At 39.4% G+C, this 17,952-nt stretch overlaps 2 protein-coding genes across 2 annotated transcripts; both read right to left on the minus strand.

Annotated features, from left to right (window-relative positions):
• Positions 1–3,373: 3,373 nt before the first annotated feature.
• On the minus strand, positions 3,374–6,643 carry LOC115662417 (isoflavone reductase homolog). Its single transcript, XM_056318109.1, has 4 exons — positions 6,262–6,643; positions 4,420–4,660; positions 4,006–4,209; positions 3,374–3,724 (listed from the first exon to the last, which is right to left on the minus strand). Exons 1-4 carry the CDS (start codon positions 6,583–6,585, stop codon positions 3,561–3,563), a joined length of 933 nt encoding a protein of 310 aa, XP_056174084.1. The 5' UTR covers positions 6,586–6,643; the 3' UTR covers positions 3,374–3,560.
• Positions 6,644–10,571: 3,928 nt separating this feature from the next.
• On the minus strand, positions 10,572–15,420 carry LOC115662416 (isoflavone reductase homolog). The gene is made up of 4 exons (XM_030584567.2): positions 15,035–15,420; positions 12,262–12,502; positions 11,362–11,565; positions 10,572–11,114 (listed from the first exon to the last, which is right to left on the minus strand). Exons 1-4 carry the CDS (start codon positions 15,362–15,364, stop codon positions 10,951–10,953), a joined length of 939 nt encoding a protein of 312 aa, XP_030440427.2. The 5' UTR covers positions 15,365–15,420; the 3' UTR covers positions 10,572–10,950.
• Between the last annotated feature and the right edge of the window lie 2,532 nt (positions 15,421–17,952).

Below are 17,952 nucleotides of genomic sequence, written 5' to 3' on the forward strand. Positions count from 1 at the left end.
TTTCAAAGCTCCTTTAGTCTCGAAAGTTTTCAAATTTTCTTTTCATTTTCGGTTCCATTTGAGAATGAAAGTGTGAGTTTTTGCGATGGTGACGAATGGGCCTCCACAGTTTGACATCTGATTCAAACTAGGAGGAAAGTCAACAGAGACCATCAAAGCTGGTGCTCCGGCGGCAACACCTTCCTATTAGCCTGTCGGCTACACCAGAATTATTCCATGACGATTGGTGTAAGAACGCCACCTTCCCATGCCGACAATATTCTGAAGAAAACCTTCGATTGCGAAAGTCCATTGTTGGAACTGTGTGATCTACAGCTTCTGTCATTTCTTCGGAGATCGAAAGCAAATCGAAATATATTAGGTTAAGCCATAGTTTTGATCACGAGGAGACACAGGCCAGAATCTCTCATGATTAAGAACTCATGATCCAGATTCGTATGTTTTCTTAGTTCTTTCATGCATAGATTTTCAGGTATTTGTCCATGCGGGTGTGTTGAACTTCCGGCTAAAGCTGGGAAGCTGCTTCTCCATCTTCCCCAATTTCGAAGTTGAATTCATCGGCATCCGTGGACTGTGGTAAAGTCCAAGGGGTGCAAGTGAGTCGAGCTCCTCGTGCTCGACATTTTTGCTGGGTGTGAGTCAAGCTCCTCGTGCTCGACTTTTTTGCTCACTCGAGATCGGCTCGATTCCTTGAGCTCGAGTAACTTGTCGGGATGAGTGTGAGCCTAACAAAATTTGATTCGATTGGCTTGCGAGCTTAATCGAGTGTTTCTTTTTTTATATCTAGAATTGTTTTGTTAGCTTGATACGATGAATTGGTTATATCATTTTGCTCTTCATTTGCCACTCTGCGGATTATGTGGATCAGAAAATTTCTGAGGCTTGAAAGTTTTATGGAACAGATACATGGGTGTCTGAGATTAAAAGACAGTCCCTTATGAGGCCATAGTTGTGAGACATCATACTTGTCTCAAGCATTCATCACTCTTCCATAGCCCGTTCAATGATATCACTACACTTGGACCATCTAATACTAAAAACAAACGAAAAAAAGGGAGTGTGAGTATTTCGAGCCAAGTGAGATTCGGTCGAGTGATAAAACTCAAGAATGTTGGATTTTATATTCTTATTAAGTTGAGTTCGAACAGAGAAAAAAGTACTCGATCGAGTTTGAATCGAATTTCAAGCTTTGAGGTTACGACTTATGAGTGGAGTCAAGCCGACAAATGAGATTTTGTATGTATAATCTTGAAGCGATGTATTAACCTTTGTAGTGTATACGGAAGGTTACTAATTGTGAACTCATTTTCACAAGCAAATAATTGCCTTCCATGGAGGCTAGCAATTCTAAGTCTTTGGAAGAGAATGTTATCTGGTGGCTCTATGTACAGCATTTTGTTCAGTGTTTCTCGGATCATCGATTGCTTTTATCGTGCACGTTGCTACTTCGCCTTCGCTGATATTAACAAATTTACCTGGCCTTTGTTAACACTTCAAACGGCTAATTTTTCAACGTCAAGACTTTCCGATGTTTGCACCCGAACAATCGTAGGATTGGGAGGGTGAAATTCAAATTTAAACTGCAGAGCCAGGCATCCGGCCAGACCTGGCTGGGTATCCAGCCATTACTATGCTGGGTACCCGAACCTGTTAGATGGGTCTACGCTTCTTTAACCCTTGTCAACCTGCACACATAGTTACAGAAAACATGTCCAAGTAATATTTACGTCCATGGACGGCCCCTCTGCTTCTTGTAACTACGGGTGGCACGAGGTGTACTGCAGTCTGGTCAGTGCATATGTCATGGTACAGAGGGCCAAAGTGCCATCGCCATTTGGCAGCGAGAAGCAAGCAGTGAGTGCAGTTGGCTTCCTAGCTCCATCAAGAATGCATGACGATAGTGTTTTTTGATGAATTCTTGACATGTTGTCCAATGGATTTTGGCTTTTTTTTCTTTGCGCGACTGCTACTGATATCTGTGTTCACTATTTTAGCCCTGTGCAATACTTTTGATAATTCATTGGTAGATCAATTCTACTGCGGTCGTCAAACGTAGCAAAAGCAGAGAACCTGAAGGAGAAACATCGTGTGGAGACCAAGTGAGAAAAATTGTTTTGAAATTTCTGCCTTGGGTTCGGGCATAAATTTAACTTTACGCTTCAGCTTTTCCTCAACTATAGAGCCTGTGTCTTCCCTTTGTGCCCTTTTACTATCTATGAAGACAATATCAAGAGGTTTCGGAGGCCTAATGAGCATCTCACCTACATTGTTTCTAGTTGGGTTGAATGAACATGGTAGTCTGCACTTTTCACTTGGAGACTTATAACCCAATACTGTATTTGGCAGCTTGGCTCAGGCGAGCACTTTTACGCTTGATCATTGGTCGTTCAAGTAAAGTGTAGATGTGTGTACTCATAAAACTAACAATGTACTTTGACATCTTAAGGCATGTTTTCTTATCTGTGCTTTGAGATGGAATCTAATACTCTTGGTCTCTGATGAGGCCTTGGAATTTGCATAAATCTCTGTATTCGTCACTGGCCAATAATATGCGTGCGAATTTGTGTCCCATATGTTGTTTGCATTCTAGCACTTGCAGTTTGCTTTTGCTCAACTCTGACGATGTCTGTGTAAACACGTCTCTCACATGCAATGTCCATGAATTAGGTTGATGATTGGTTAGACAGACTGATTGAAATAAAAGGGGAGGACTTGTACAGAATGAAGGGTGTACTGTCAATGACTGGTTATGAGCAACGATATGTATTCCAGGTTCCACTATCTGTGTTTACGAACTTATTTCTAGCCATTTTGGTTTAAATCCTCATCTTATTCTACTTCAAAAATTGCCTCTCTTTCAGGCGGTCCATTCAACATTGGATGGCCGTCCAGGAAAAGAATGGGTTCCTGATGAGAAGAAAACAAGCTCGTCTTTATAGGGAGGAACCTTGATGAAACTGCCCTACGAAAAGGCTTCAAGGGGTGTCTTGTATGACACAACCAATCAAAAGAGAATGAATCAAAGTGTCGGCTATGTTTTTTTATGCAAGAAATGGATTAACTATAACATGATGCTGACAGGTAGGGAAGGACTAAGGAGGTCTTCCTAACACATGCATAGTGGGAATACTATTGTGATGACAGATTAGGAATACATGAACTGCTTCTTCTCTTTAACTGGAATATTCTCAAATGACTGGAAGCTATATCAGAAACAAAAGATTGCCTATTGGCTAAACCCGAATTTTTAAGTTGAGTTATGAGAAATGATCAAGCCTGTTCTTGTGAATCCCCATGTGCCTGAGTTATCTTATTTTCACTAATTACAAAAAAGAAAGCTTTTGAATAACTCGAAAAACCTGAGCTAGGATCATTGTAGGAATACTCTGAGATGGTCTTTCTTTTCTCCTGAGACCGAAAAGAACACGATCATCAATCGAAAATCTGGGCTGAAACCATTGTTTAATTACAGAAATGATAGAATCACTACAGAGAACTCAAGATTTTTTATTTTGATAGCGAAAGTGAACTCTGATTGGTTCAAATGCTTCTTAGCACGATCATGCATAAATCTTCTGGTATTCATCCATGCGGGTATATTGAACTTCAGGATAAAGCTGGGAAGCTTCTTCTCCATCTTCCCCAATTTCAAAGTTTGTCAAACAGCCTTCATAGAATACGTAGTAGAAATGCCCCATCCCCACTTGCTGCGCATAATCCATTCCTGAAACGAAAGGATAGATCAATGTTAACTAAATCTGATCTACCATAGATTTGAAGCTAATGTAGCAAGTAATTATGCAGCAGGTCACTCTTGAAGGTATACAAAGAATTTTTATTAGGTTCTCTGTCAGCAATAAAAAAACATAAACACCATCGCATGACATGTTTATCGTTCGCGTAGTCAGTGAACCTAAGGATATTCCAACACCAAATTCTACAAAAGGGGTCGAAATTTTCTTATAATTACGTGTCATCTAACAAAACAATAAATCAGGTAAGTACCTTTCACGGAGGCAAGGAAGTCTTCTGCAGAAATGCTTCTCTTCTCCAGGGTCCTTCCACTGAGCTTCTCCCACATACCCACCAGTTGTCTTTGGGACAGAATGTTCTCTGGTGGCCTCAGGTACACCGTCTTGTTCAGTGTTCTTGGATCATCAATCGTTTTAATCGTGTACGTTGCGATGTCATCTTCATCGAGAAAAACCGCTGCAAGAATCATACACTCACGAATTTACCACATAGAAATTCATAAAAGACTTGTTGTCCTTTGACTATTCGGAACGAAAAAGACATATTTCTAAATGGTTGTAACCCACTTATCCGAAGCATGGTTAGAAAAGAACTCTTCTAATTAGATACGGAGAAAAATATAACCCTTGTTGTAATGCCTAAAGTAGGTTTATGCACCTCACATACCTTTGATGTTGCCGTCTCCATAAAGATATACTGTGTCTTTTGGAGGAGTGAGACTCGATAACCGAGAGAGACTACCCACAAAATAACTAGCAAAGCAGCTGGTGGAGATATATGTGAAAGGAATTTTAGCTTCCTCGATTGCTTTTCTCACTTTCATTTTCTCATCGAATGTGACCCTTCCCGGTTCAATTGCATGACCCATTCGGGCCGGGTTTGTTCCGAACTCTGATGGCAAGAACCGCTGCAAAAAATTAAAAAAAACATTAAAATCGTCGTCAGTATTTGATGCATGAGGATTTTTTAAAGTGATGCCGGTCTGACGGTACATTAGCAAAACCTAAAAAAAGAAAACTTGGATGGAGAGAGGGGAAAATTGTCCAAAAAGTCTAAAATCTATTACACCGATAATTCAGTCTTAAACTTTTCACTTTGGTCAATGAGTTTTAAATCTTTTGACAATATTTCAATGTAGTCTATTAGGCCAATTTAGGCCAAAAATTGCTGACGTGGTAGTCCAGTTAGCGCCGGCCGTCTGACGTGGCATTTCTGACGGCCGACATGGAAGAAATGATCCGAAACGATATTGTTTTAAAATTATTTTTTTCTCCTTTCCTGTTCTTTCTTTTTATTCTTCTCAACACCGTTGCTCATCTCTTTCATCTTCTTTATCGATCAAACCCTCACTGGCCACAGGTGAGAGTTATGGCCCTCGCCTGGATCCCTTCGTGAGATCCTTAGGCTCGTAGCTCTGCCGATCGATGAGGTCGAATTGGAGGTCATTGGAGGCGAGCACAGAGGAGCTGATGAGCAAGGATTCTGGAAGTGCTGGTCTAGAAGACGAAGATTAGCTTGCCTTTGTTGGCCAACCAAGGTTGCGACTCTCGCCTGTGGCCAGTGAGGGCATGTAGACCCTCGCTTGTGGCCGACAAGCGCATGGCCCGCGAAGATTAAATAAGACTTTGATCATAAGCATGACAAAATAAGAATAGAATAAAACAAAGATCCAACCGCATAGATAATCATATAATGTGTGCACATGTATCACAATTTGCACAACCTTATTCACTTTTGATTTGATGGGTACCGCTAGAGTGAAAGATCAAACACCTCAAATTAAAATTAAAAGTGAGATCGGTTGTGTAAAGTCGTCTTCTTTACATGACGATATAGACTCTATTTGTCCTGTTCGAATTTATACACGCACAAAAAGTCCGCAGTACTTCTCCTATTCTCTTGACTTTCTCGAAAAATTTTCTTCTCTACGGTGTGGAACACATTGGATGGATGTCCAAGTCAAGCATGTGCATAAGGTAAAAAAGAAAAAGAAAAAGAAAAACAAGTGAAGAAAGTCCTATCATAAGTTGAAAATTAGACAATTACATTTTTTCTGTACTCTAAGGGTAAAATATATATATATATATATATATATATATATATATATTATATCCGCAAATATCTTTAGATCTCTATGTAAAAATATATATTGTCTCCGACGGCGTTATGTTATCAATAAAATCTTGGAGTATTTTAGTCTTATATAGATATGTCGCTGTGTAAAATCTTGAACTTTTTGAGACTTAGATATAGATAACACAAATATCTATCATGAATACTCCAAAGACAGATATTAGATCAATTTTTTTACATCAATTATCAGGAGAAGTTAATTGTTTTACTGGGCACTCCATAGATATAAGTACTTGCTTTGAAATTGAGTATCATATGAAGCGCATAATACTCTCTAAAACCCTATGAAAAACTTCGAACCGAACAAATAAAAGAAGTTAGTGAATAGTAACAACTCAATAAAGACCTCTCTTAAAAGAGAAAAAATGAGTTTACCTTGACATTTCCAGCTTCTTTGACGGCCTCTATGAGCTTGAGTTGCATCAGGAAGTTGTGGCTCCGAAAGTAGACGCCCGACATGGCACAGATGATGACGTCGACCTGCCTCACTTCCTCGACAAGGCTCCTTGGGTCCGAGAACGAGCCCTCAATGAGATGGGCACCGCGCCTCTTGAAGGACAACAACGTCTGGAGCTTCTCGATGTCGAGGCCGGTCTCCGGGAGGACGTATGTGGGGTGGCCCTGGTCCAGGCTTGCCCACACAAGCCTCCGCCCGATGTAGCCGGTGCCGCCAACAATGAGGACCTTGCTCTTGGCCATGTGATGTGAGGATTATGGGAGAGCTATCTTAGTTCTTTGAGTTGATGAATAGAGCAATGAGAGGGTATATATGTGAGAGAGAGAGAGAGAGAGAGAGAGAGAGAGAGAGAGAGAGAGAGAGAGAGAGAGAGAGAGAGAGAGAGAGGGATGTTTCGTGTCTTAATCGTCAAATCTTGCAAATTAATCTTGAGTTGGTACTTTATTAACTACTTAAGAATGAGACTGCGTCAAGAGCTCTTTTCCTTTTCCTTTTATCACATGGATTGCGCCTTATAGTTGGCATGATACCACAGAAATCCATGTAACAAATTATTCTAAAAAAGATAGGACGAATTAAGGGATCCAATGCAGTTAATGTTACATTAAATGGACTTGGACCAACATTAGATCAAAGTCGTCAATATAGAGGCGCAATAATGCCAATTACCAGATCTGATTTGCTATTATTATAGCTATTGAACCCCTAATTTTTTTTACCACCTTAAATCTTCTTTCTTTGTGCCTAATTACTATTTTATTACCCGTCGATCGAACAGTACCGGTGGCTCGTACGACAATAATTAAACACTTGTCCGAATCACTTAAACCCAATTGCGAAAAAACTCTTTCCTAGAAAGTTTTATGAAGATTCCTTGTCATGGAAAAGTTATGATGCAGAGGTAGGACAATGTTGTGAGTGAACCTTTAAACTTCGCGTGTTGGTGTTGCTTAGCTGCAACATACTTTGTGTAGAGAGACTTCCTAATTGCTAGCGTCTTGACGGGGTTGAGGTAACGGGCTCGCTAACCTTGGAGTTCCGGGTCACGGGTGTTGCGGAGTACTTATTGCTCAAACAGAATATTGCCTAATGAAGGATCTAGGTGAGATCCTTATGATAATGTTTAGAGGAAATCACTGGCATTAGTCACCTTTCCTCATCCCCACGCCAACGAGAGAAAAAACCACGCGAAGACAGGCAATTTCCGAACTTTGATCGCGAAAGTCGATTGTTGGAACTCTATGATCAACAGCTTCTTTAATTTCTTGGGAGATTGAAAGCAAATCGGAATATATTCGCTTAAACCATCGTCTTGATCACGAAGAGACATAGAACAGAATCTCTCACGATTAAGAACTTTAAATCCAGATTCATATGGTTTCTTAGTTCCTCCATGCATAGATTTTCAGGAATTTGTCCATGCGGGTGTATTGAACTTCCGGCTAAAGCTGGGAAGCTTCTTCTCCATCTTCCCCAATTTCAAAGTCGAATTGATCAGCCCTCGTAGACTGCGCTAGAGTCCAAGGGTGCAAGTGAGTCAAGCTCCCCATGCTCGACTTTTTTCGCTGGGTGCAAGTCAAGCTCCTCACGCTGGACTTTTTCGCTCACTCGAGATCAGCTCGATTCCTTGAGCTAGAGTAACTTGTCGGGCTGAGTTCGAGCCTAACAATATTTGATTCTATCGGCTTGTGAGCTTAGTTGAGTGTTTCGTTTTTTATACTTAAAATGGTATTGTTAGCTTGATTCGATGAATTGGTTATGTGATTATGCTCTTCATTTACCACTCTGTGGATTCACTGGATCAGAAAATTTCAGAGACTTAAAAAGTTTTATGAAACGGATACATGGGTGTCTGGAGATTAAAAGACCGTCCCTCGTTTGAGGCTAATGAGGCCATAGTTGTGGGAAAGAATGCTTGTCTCAGGCATTCATGACTCTCTTCCATAGCCCATTCAATGGTATTACTACACTTGGACCATCTAATACTAAAAACAAACGAAAAGAGGGAGTGCGAGTATTTTGAGCCAAGTCAGATTCGGTCAAGCAAGAAAAGTCAAGAATGTTGGATTTTATATACTTATCAAGTCGAGCTCAAGTATGTCGAGTTTTGTATCGAGTTGAGTTCGAATGGAGAAAAAAGCACTTCGATCGAGTTTGAATCGAATTTCGAGCTTTGAGGTTATGACTTATGAGTGGAGTCAAGCCGACAAATGAGATTTTGTATGTATAATCTTGGAGCCATGTATTAACCTTTGCAGTGTATACGGAAGGTTACTAATTGTGAACTCATTTTCACAAGCAAATAATTGCCTTCCATGGAGGCAACCAATTCTAAGTCAATGGGAGAGAATGTTTAGTGTCCTCGGATCATCGATTGTTTTCATCGTGCACGCTGCTACATCGCATTCGCTGATATTAACAATCTACTTGGCCTTTATTAACACTTCAAAGGACTAATTTTTCAACGTCAAGACTTTCCGATGTCTGCACCCGAACAACTGTAGGATTGAGAGGGCAAAATTCAAATTTAAACTGCACAGCGAGGCGTCCGGCCAGACCTGGCTGGGTATCCGGCCATTACTATGCCAGGTACCTGAACCTGTTAGACAGGTCTACTCTTCTTTAACCCTTGTCAACCTGCACACAAAGTCACAGAAAACATATCCAAATAATTTTTATGTCCATGGACTGCCCCTCTGCTTCTCGTAGCTACTGGTGGCACGAGGTGTACTGCAGTCTGGTCAGCGCATATGTCATGGTACTGAGGGCCAAAGTGCCAGCCCAGGCCATCGCCATCTGGCAGCGAGCAGCAAGCAGTGAGTGCAGTTGGCTTACTAGCTCCATTGTAGAATGCATGACGATAGTGTTTTTTTGATGAATTCTTGACATGTTGTCCAATGGATTTTGGCTTTTTTTTTCTTGCGGGACTGCTACTGATATCTGTGTCAACTAGTTTAGCCCTGTGCAATACTTTCAAAAATTCATTGGTAGACCAATTCTACTGCGGTCATCAAACGTAGCAAAAGCAGAGAACCTGAAGGAGAAATATTGTGAGGAGACCAAGTGAGAAAAATTGTTTTGAAAATTTCTGCAAATTTCTGCCTTGGGTTCGGGCATAAATTTAACTTTACGCTTCAGCTTTTCCTCAACTATAGAGCATGTGTCCCCCCTTTGGGCCCTTTTACTATCTATGAAGACAACATTAAGAGGATTCGGAGGCCCAATGAGCATCTCAGCTACATTGTTTCTAGTTGGGTTGAATGAACATTGCAGTCTGCACTTTTCACTTGGAGACTTATGAGCCAATAGTGTATTTGGCAGCTTGCCTCAAGAGAGCACTTTGACGCTTGGTCATCGGTCGTTCAAGTAAAGTGTAGGTGTGTGTACTCCTAAAACTAAGAATGTACTTTGACTTCTAATGGTTGGTGCTTAAATATGCGAAAATTTTCAAATAATGGCCAGTGGTCTTGAAAAGGTTGGTAAGGCATTTTTTCTTATCTGAGCTTTGAGATAGAATCTTAATACTCTTGGTTTCTGATTAGGCCTTGGAATTTGCATAGATCTTTCTGCAACCGTCACTGGCCAATAATGTGCATGTGAATTAGTGTCCCATGTGTTGTTTGCATTCTAGCACTTGCAGTTTGCTTTTGCTCAACTCTGATGATACTGTTTAAACATGTCTCTCATATGCAATGTCCATGGAATAGGTTGATGATTGTTAGACAGACTGATTGAAGAAAAAGGGGAGGACTTGTACAGAATGAAGGGTGTACTGTCAATGACTGGTTATGAGCAACGATACGGATTCCAGGTTCCACTATTTGTGTTTACGAACTTCTTTCCAGCCATTTTGGTTTAAATCCTCAGCTTATTTTACTTCAAAAATTGCCTCTCTTTCTGGGGGTCCATTCCACATTGGATGGCTGTCCGGGAAAAGTATGGGGTCCTGATGAGAAGAGGATAAACAAGCTCGTCTTTATAGGGAGGAACCTCAATGAAACTGCCATACGAAAAGGCTTCAAGGGGTGTCTTGTATGACCCGACCATATAAAATAGAACGAATGAAAGTGTTGCATATGTTGTTATATGTTAGAAACGGATTAACTATAACATGATGCCGATAGGTAGGGAAGGACTAAGGAGGGCTTCCTAACAAATGCATGGTGGGAATACTATTATGATGATAGACTAGGAATACATGAACTGCTGCTTTTCTGTAACTGGAATATACTCAAATGACTGGGAGTTATATTATGAAACAAAAGATTGCCTATTGGCAATACCTGAATTTTTAAGTAAGAGTTATGAGAAATGATCAAGCCTCTTCTTCTTGTGAATTCCCATGTGCCTGAGTTATCTTATTTTCACTAATTACAAAGAACAGCTTTTGAATAACCCAGAATACCTTAGCTAGGATCGTTGTAGGAATACTCTGAGATGGTCTTTGTTTTCTCCTTAGACCGAAAAGAATGCGATCATAAATCGAAATTCTCGGCTCACACCATTGTTTTTAATAACAGAGACGATAGAATCATTATAGTGAATTCAAGATTTTTATTTTGATAGCTACAGTGAACTCTGATTGGTTCAAATGCTTCTTAGTACGATTATGCATAAATCTTCAGGTATTCATCCATGCGGGTATATTGAACTTCAGGATACAGCTGGGAAGCTTCTTCTCCATCTTCCCCAATTTCAAAGTTTGTCAAACAGCCTTCGTAGAATATGTGGTAGAAATGCCCTACTCCCACTTGCTCTGCATAACCCCGTCCTGAACCAAAAAGATAGATCAAAAGTATCTAAATGTGATCTACCATAGATCTGAAGCTAATGTAGTAAGAAATTATGTAGCGGGTCACTCTTGATGGTAAATATACAAAGGATATTTATCAGGTTCTCCGTCGGCATTAAGAAGCATAATGACCATTGCATGACATGTTCAGTGAACTTAAGATATTCCAACACTATATTCTACAAAAGTACACGTCATCTAACAAAACAATAAATCAGGTAAGTACCTTTCATGGAGGCAAGGAAGTCTTCTGCAGAAATGCTTCTTTTCTCCAGGGTCCTTCCACTGAGCTTCTCCCACATCTCCACCAGTTGTCCTTGCGACAGAATGTTCTCAGGTGGCCTCAGGTACACCGTCTTGTTCAGTGTTCTCGGATCATCAATCGTTTTGATTGCGTATGTTGCGATATCATCTTCATCGAGAAAAACAGCTGCAAGAATAATGCAGTATCAAACACTTTCATGACTTATTCATATACATATTCATGCATACTTGTGTCTTAATTGGGAAAAAAAGTGTTGCTCTTTGACTAGTCGGTAGTAACAAAGACTTAGCTCTAGGAAGTCAGTTGCTGTAACAAAGTTGAACTTGGCTAAATGACTCAACTAAGCTAAGGTCTCGACCTTGATAGATTTTATGAGCAGTCGAAGTATAACTCCCGATTTAGACTAGATATATAGCTATTGATTGCCCTTTTGATCGGGTACGCGGGTGATGTAATGGAGATGTTTAAGGATACAATCATGGGGATATTGACATCAGACGAACATTTAAAATATGACACAATCTCACCTTACAAGACACTGCAGAAAGATTGGATCCATACATAAAATACGAGTCATAATTCCCTCACAACCCAAACTGACATAAACGGATGACCAACTTTGACACGAATTGATCATTTCACATGTTACCGGTTCTATATTGTAAATGGGGAACATGTTTTCCTCTGTCTCTAGTTGGAGAAAACTCGCTCCAATCAATTTCCTGATTGGTGGGTTACAACTATGGCATCGTATGGTTGTAATCCATCAATCATAGGTATGGTAATAGGAAATTTGCCACGATTCGGGGTGGATGAAACTATAACCCTTGTTCTTATGCCTAAACTAGGTTTATCACATACCTTTGACGTTGCCATCTCCATAGAGATATACAGTGTCTTTTGGAGGAGTGAGACTCGATAGTTGAGAGAGATTGCCCACAAAATAACCACCATAGCAGTTGGCCGATATATACGTGAAAGGGATTTTAGCCTCCTCGATTGCTTTTCTCACCTCCATTTTGTCATCGAACGAGACCCTTCCTGGTTCAATTCCATGACCCATGCGGGACGGGTCCGTCCCGAACTCCGATGGCAAGAACCGCTGCATAAATTTAGAATCACTAAAAACATCAGTGATGTATTTGATGGACGGCAATTTTTAACATGATGCCGATGTGACAGTACATTAGCAAAACACAAATTGAGAGAGAGACATGCACACATCATGACAATTACTTGAGAGAAATAGCTTTCTTAGCAATGTCACGTTAGCAATTTAGGTAATAAAAGAATTTTGTTGAACAAAGATAAGATGTATGGACATGATGTTGAGTCTCCACCTAAACATAATTCTTCAGATGCAATATCTTATTACATATTGTACTTTTATATTAAGAGCCATATTTAAAAAGATAAACTAGAAAATGTACATAAGATTTCATCAATTAAAATAGAAGAAATAAGAAGGATAGAAAATTTGCCTCAAGCAATTATAAGTAAAATGAAAAATAATTAACAATTATGGAAGATTCGACAAAACCCCCCACCAACTTTTAGGGTAGTATACTTTTGCGATCAAACTTTCAACCAATTACACAGTACTCGTAAACTTTCATGTTGTTATAGCCGTTAACCCTTCGTTATTTTTTCCGCTAGTATGTACAATGCACGTGACTTTTAAGGGTTAAATGTATTATTTCATCTCATTTTTTTTATAGAAAGATCTCTTCCACCCTTGATTTCTGTAACGAAAGAAAAAATAAACAAATGAAGAAAAATAAATTAACTAAAACATTAATATCAGAAAAATAAGTATCACTAATAATTCTGAAATATGAAATTTATTAAAATTGATGAAATATCAATGGAACTAATAAAAAAATACAAGAAAAAGAAACACAATTAAGTATAAAGGAAAAATGCCTCAATAACAAAAAGGTCAAATGGCAAAAATTGGATAGTCGTTGTGTACACTAAATGTTTAATTGATAAAAAATATTAATCAATAAAAAAATACTTAAAAAGTCACCTTAGATTCCGAAAATCGTTTGCGTTCATTAGTTGAGTACATCATTCCTTTTATTATTTGCTACATATTTTTGTTAATAATCATTATTTTACATTTATGAACCCTTTATATATACATAACGAGTGACCAATTTTTATCATGAAACTTTTTATTGTTGAGCCTTTTTTTTAATTTGTTTTAAAATTTTTAAAAAATTTTTAAAAATAATTTTGTTCTACAAAAATTTCTCATATAACAAAAATTCCCGTACATTGATCATAAGCATGACAAAACAACAATAGAATTTTACGAAGATTCAAAAGATTGTTCGATCGAGCAGCAATCAAGGCGCAATCAGTCAAGTGAACATGCATTAACTTAACAAAAAGAGCACCCACCCACCAGTAGCAGTAGTTCAAAAAGCTTGCATATCCATTTCTAACGTTCTTATTTCAATCAATCTGATATTGTCTGCTTAAGATACTGTTTGGTCGGCCTTATCTGTATCATCGTCACCTCTTAACGTGATCTCTCTTTTTAGCATATTTGTTTTTAAACTATGGTCAGTGGAGCAAACTTTTCAACACAATCGGAAATCTAAAAAATTGTTCATGCATATGTACCAATCTATTCATCTGTCTTTTATTATAACACAAGACGAATAATTGAACCCACAGTTTGCAAGACACGTCTGGCCCTTTCTGGTTGGAACGCTTGCTTGTTCGGACTTCAAACTAGGTCACTAGCGACACGCGGCGTTACGTGTCTGTAACAAAAGAAAATTACAACAACAAAGCTTCAAATTGTGCGGATAATGCGATGGGCCAAACTGGTCAGTTTTGACTTTAGCATGACTTTGTATGGTAGCCGAATGGTTTTATATTTTGCTCTTCATTGTTGCAGCCGATGGGTTGTCAGCTACAATAATCATGAAATCATCGCCCAGTAATTTTTTTTGTAAAGGAGATGGTCTTCTATATGTATATAACCTTCTAACCACGTAGAACCGCAATCATACTCTTTCCTGATACCTGATAAACCCGATTTAGTGAAATGAGTTTAGCTAAACGGTTGTCTAGGTTTTTCACTAGGTAGTGTGAATAATCAATTATAATAAGAACTAGAACTAGACATAGATATGAATATATAGACGCCCGAGCGCACACTATTCTGAACAAATCACACACTTGGACCCTCTAAATGTGATAATCAAATAATGCTTTGTATCAGAATTTGCAAAAACATATGGATATTCAAATGAGTAATTATAACTTACACCATCAACGTAATTTTTCTTTTCACGAGCAATCTCCTTTACTTTTAATTTGATGGATAATCCGAGAGCGAACGATTAAAACCCTCAACATAAAGGTACATAAGAACGCTTATATAGAGTTTTCTTTACGCCGACAGTGTTTACTCTATTTTTCCTGTTCGAATACGAAAGTCCTATCACGAGTTGAAAATTGGACGATTATATTTCCTTCAGTACTCTAAAGGTTAAAAAAAATTATTTTCACAAATATTCCGAGATTTATGCTATACGAAAGAAATGTGCAAATAGTAGAAAGACAACAAGGACTGCTCTAAAAAGAGAGAAAATGGATCTCACGTAAGGTTAATTACCTTAACGTTTCCAGCTTCTTTGATGGCCTCCACGAGCTTGAGCTGCATCAGGATGTTGTGACTCCGGAAATGGACGCCCGACATGGCACAGATGACGACGTCGACCTGCCTCACGGCGTCGACGAGCGTCCTCGGGTCTGAGAACGAGCCCTCGATGAGGTGGGCACCGCTCCTCTTGAAGGACAGCAGCGTCTGGAGCTTGTCGATGTCGAGGCCGATCTCTGGCCGCTGGAGGATGTACGTAGGGTGGCCCTGGTCGAGGCTTGCCCGCACGAGCCTACGGCCGATGTAGCCGGTGCCACCGACGACGAGGACCTTGCTCTTCACCATTTGATGTGAGGATTATTGGAGAGCTAGATGATGGTGATGAGAGAGAGAGAGAGAGAGAGAGAGAGAGAGAGGGGGGGGGGGGGGGACGTGTTTCGTGTCTACTTAAAGAATCAGACTGCGTCAAGAGCTCTTTTTCCTTCCCTTTTATTACGTGGATTGTGTCTTATATGGCATGATACCACAGAAATCCATATAACAAAGATGTCTATCTTCAAATCCAACGATATATTCATCGTCTCTATTTAGCCTCAGCTTCATTTGAAGCTAAAAAAAAAATTATAAGCCAATACTGTATTTGGCAGCTTGGCTCAGGCGAGCACTTTCACACTTGTCGTTCAAGTAAAGTGTGGATTTACTAATAAAACTACTCAAATATGTGAAGACTTTCAAATAATGGCCAGTGATATTAAAAAAGTTTATAAGACATGTTTTCTTATCTGTGCTTTGACATGGAATCTTCATACTCTTGGTTTATGATGAGGCCTTGGAATTTGCATAAATCTCTGTATTCATCACTGGCCAATAATGTGCATGCGAATTTGTGTCCCATATGTTGTTTGCGTTCTAGCACTTGCAGTTTGCTTTTGCCCCTGATGATAGCTGTTCAAACATGTCTCTCACGTGCAATGTCCATGGATTAGGTCGATGATTGGTTAGAGAGGCTGTATTGTAAAATCGGCGACCCAGCGGAAACAGATCGTTACTTTGCAATTATATCGGGAGCTATAGAAATAGATAGGAATAAAATGAGGAACAATAAAATGACATGAAAAATTTTACTTGATTCGGTCCGAATATTGAAACTTATGTCCATGGAAAGAGCTAGCAAATAATCCATTAATAAATCGAGGAATTGCAGGGTTACAATTACCTTCACACTCCAATTTTTCTCAGTCCTAATATATATACTCAATATCTACAGCGTTTAACAACTCAACTCAATGGATTCACTCTCGGTACAAATCTCTTTCGGTCTCTTGAGAGCTCTCCTCTTCGTTTCGTTTCTGGAGCTCTCTAGAGTCTCTCACCTCTCTTCTTCCCTCTCTTGCTTTTATAGAAGTAAGGAGCAATTTCAAGAGAAGGGAGTCGAGAGTGCGCCCATAATCTCTGAAGATAATCCTAAGAAAGAGGCAGCTCGCCGTCTTCACGGATCTTGTCCACTGACGTTCAGCTCCTTCAATTAATGTGCACATGGAAGCTTTCATTGTTCTTTCCTTTACAACCAAAGAAAATAGCTCGCGAAAGAAACAAAGAAGTAAATGAAAGAAGACAAAACAAGCCCGCAACTTTTTCTTTTAGTCAATCCTTCTTGCGATGGAGTTTCTATGTAAAACCAAGAAAGAGAAGCTTGTGGGACCTTCTTTCATTTAATGCAAAGATTGTGGAGACCTCCTTTTATCAGCTGAAGCAAGTCTCTCTCTGACTTTGCGTCAGTCGCGTGCGAGAGTCAAAGACAGAGAGACCAACTCTCTGTCATTTCGCACGGAGTGCCCTTCAGGAACACGACTTCAGATATTTCTTTTCTGACGAAGTTGGTGAAGAAATTCTGACCAACTTAAACGATTTCGTCACGCTTCTAGAAATCGTTCGGATCGATTACATCCATCCATCGAATTGGCCGAAACTCGAGGCACAAGTTAACAGGCTGATTGCCGAAAAAGGGGAGGACTTGTTCAGAATGAAGGGTATATTGTCTGTGATTGGTATACCAACTTCTTTCCAGCCATTGTGGTCTGAAACCTTATATTGTTTTACTTCATAGATTGCCTCTCTCTTTCAAGGGGTCGATTCGATGCTGGATGGCTGTCCGGCAAAAATATGGGGTCCTGATGAGAAGATGAACAAGCTCGTCTTTACGGGGAGGAACCTCGGGGAAACTGCCCTACGAAAAGGCTTCAAGGGGTGTCTTGTATGGCCCAACCAAAACAAAAAAAAAAAGAAGGAAAGAAAATGTCGGGTATGTTGATATATGCAAGAAACAGATTGATTGTCACACGATGCGGATAGGTAGGGAAGGGCTAAATGAGGCTTCCTAACAAATGCATAGTGGGAATATTATTGTAATGACAGACAAGGAATACGTGAATTTCTGCTTCTCTGTAACTGGAACATTCTCAGATCACTAGGAGTAACATCATGAAACAAAAGATTTCCTATTGGCAATACCTGAACCATTAAGTCGAGTCATGAGAAATGCGCAAGCCTGTTCTTATTGTAAATCCCCAGGTGCCTGAGTTATCTTAATTTCACTAATTACAAAAAACAGATATTGAATAACCCAGAAAACCTTAGCTAGGATCATTGTAGGAATACTCTGAGATGGTCTTTGTTTTTGTTGAGCGTCAGAGGCGCGGCAACAATATTGATTTGATGAAAGGAATTCTTGAAGGTGAAATAATCGCAATTCGCGTCTTTCTATTGCATGTCTCAATTACAAGAGAAATAGACTATATATAGACCATAGTTTGATTCGAAATAGGAAACCTCTTTTTAGGAAACCTATTCTAATTAGGAAATCTAATTGACTTAGGAAACTTTCCTAAAATATAACTAGAAACAATGTCTCACAATATCTATCAAAATATGGA

This window comes from Syzygium oleosum, unplaced genomic scaffold (genome assembly GCF_021117445.2).
Source record: "Syzygium oleosum isolate NSW1041296 unplaced genomic scaffold, Sole_v2.1 Sole_v2.14, whole genome shotgun sequence".
Lineage (NCBI taxonomy): Eukaryota > Viridiplantae > Streptophyta > Magnoliopsida > Myrtales > Myrtaceae > Syzygium > Syzygium oleosum.

Excerpts from the sequence above, each read along its gene's own strand:
- LOC115662417 (XM_056318109.1), bottom strand. The coding sequence starts at position 6,585 with ATGGCCAAGAGCAAGGTCCTCATTGTTGGCGGCACCGGCTACATCGGG. Across the intron at positions 4,210-4,419 it reads TGGAGACGGCAACATCAAAG|CGGTTTTTCTCGATGAAGAT; the intron begins GTATGTGAGGTG and ends TGATTCTTGCAG. Across the intron at positions 3,725-4,005 it reads CTTCCTTGCCTCCGTGAAAG|GAATGGATTATGCGCAGCAA; the intron begins GTACTTACCTGA and ends CTTTCGTTTCAG.
- LOC115662416 (XM_030584567.2), bottom strand. The coding sequence starts at position 15,364 with ATGGTGAAGAGCAAGGTCCTCGTCGTCGGTGGCACCGGCTACATCGGC. Across the intron at positions 12,503-15,034 it reads AAGAAGCTGGAAACGTTAAG|CGGTTCTTGCCATCGGAGTT; the intron begins GTAATTAACCTT and ends AAATTTATGCAG. Across the intron at positions 11,115-11,361 it reads CTTCCTTGCCTCCATGAAAG|GACGGGGTTATGCAGAGCAA; the intron begins GTACTTACCTGA and ends TTTTTGGTTCAG.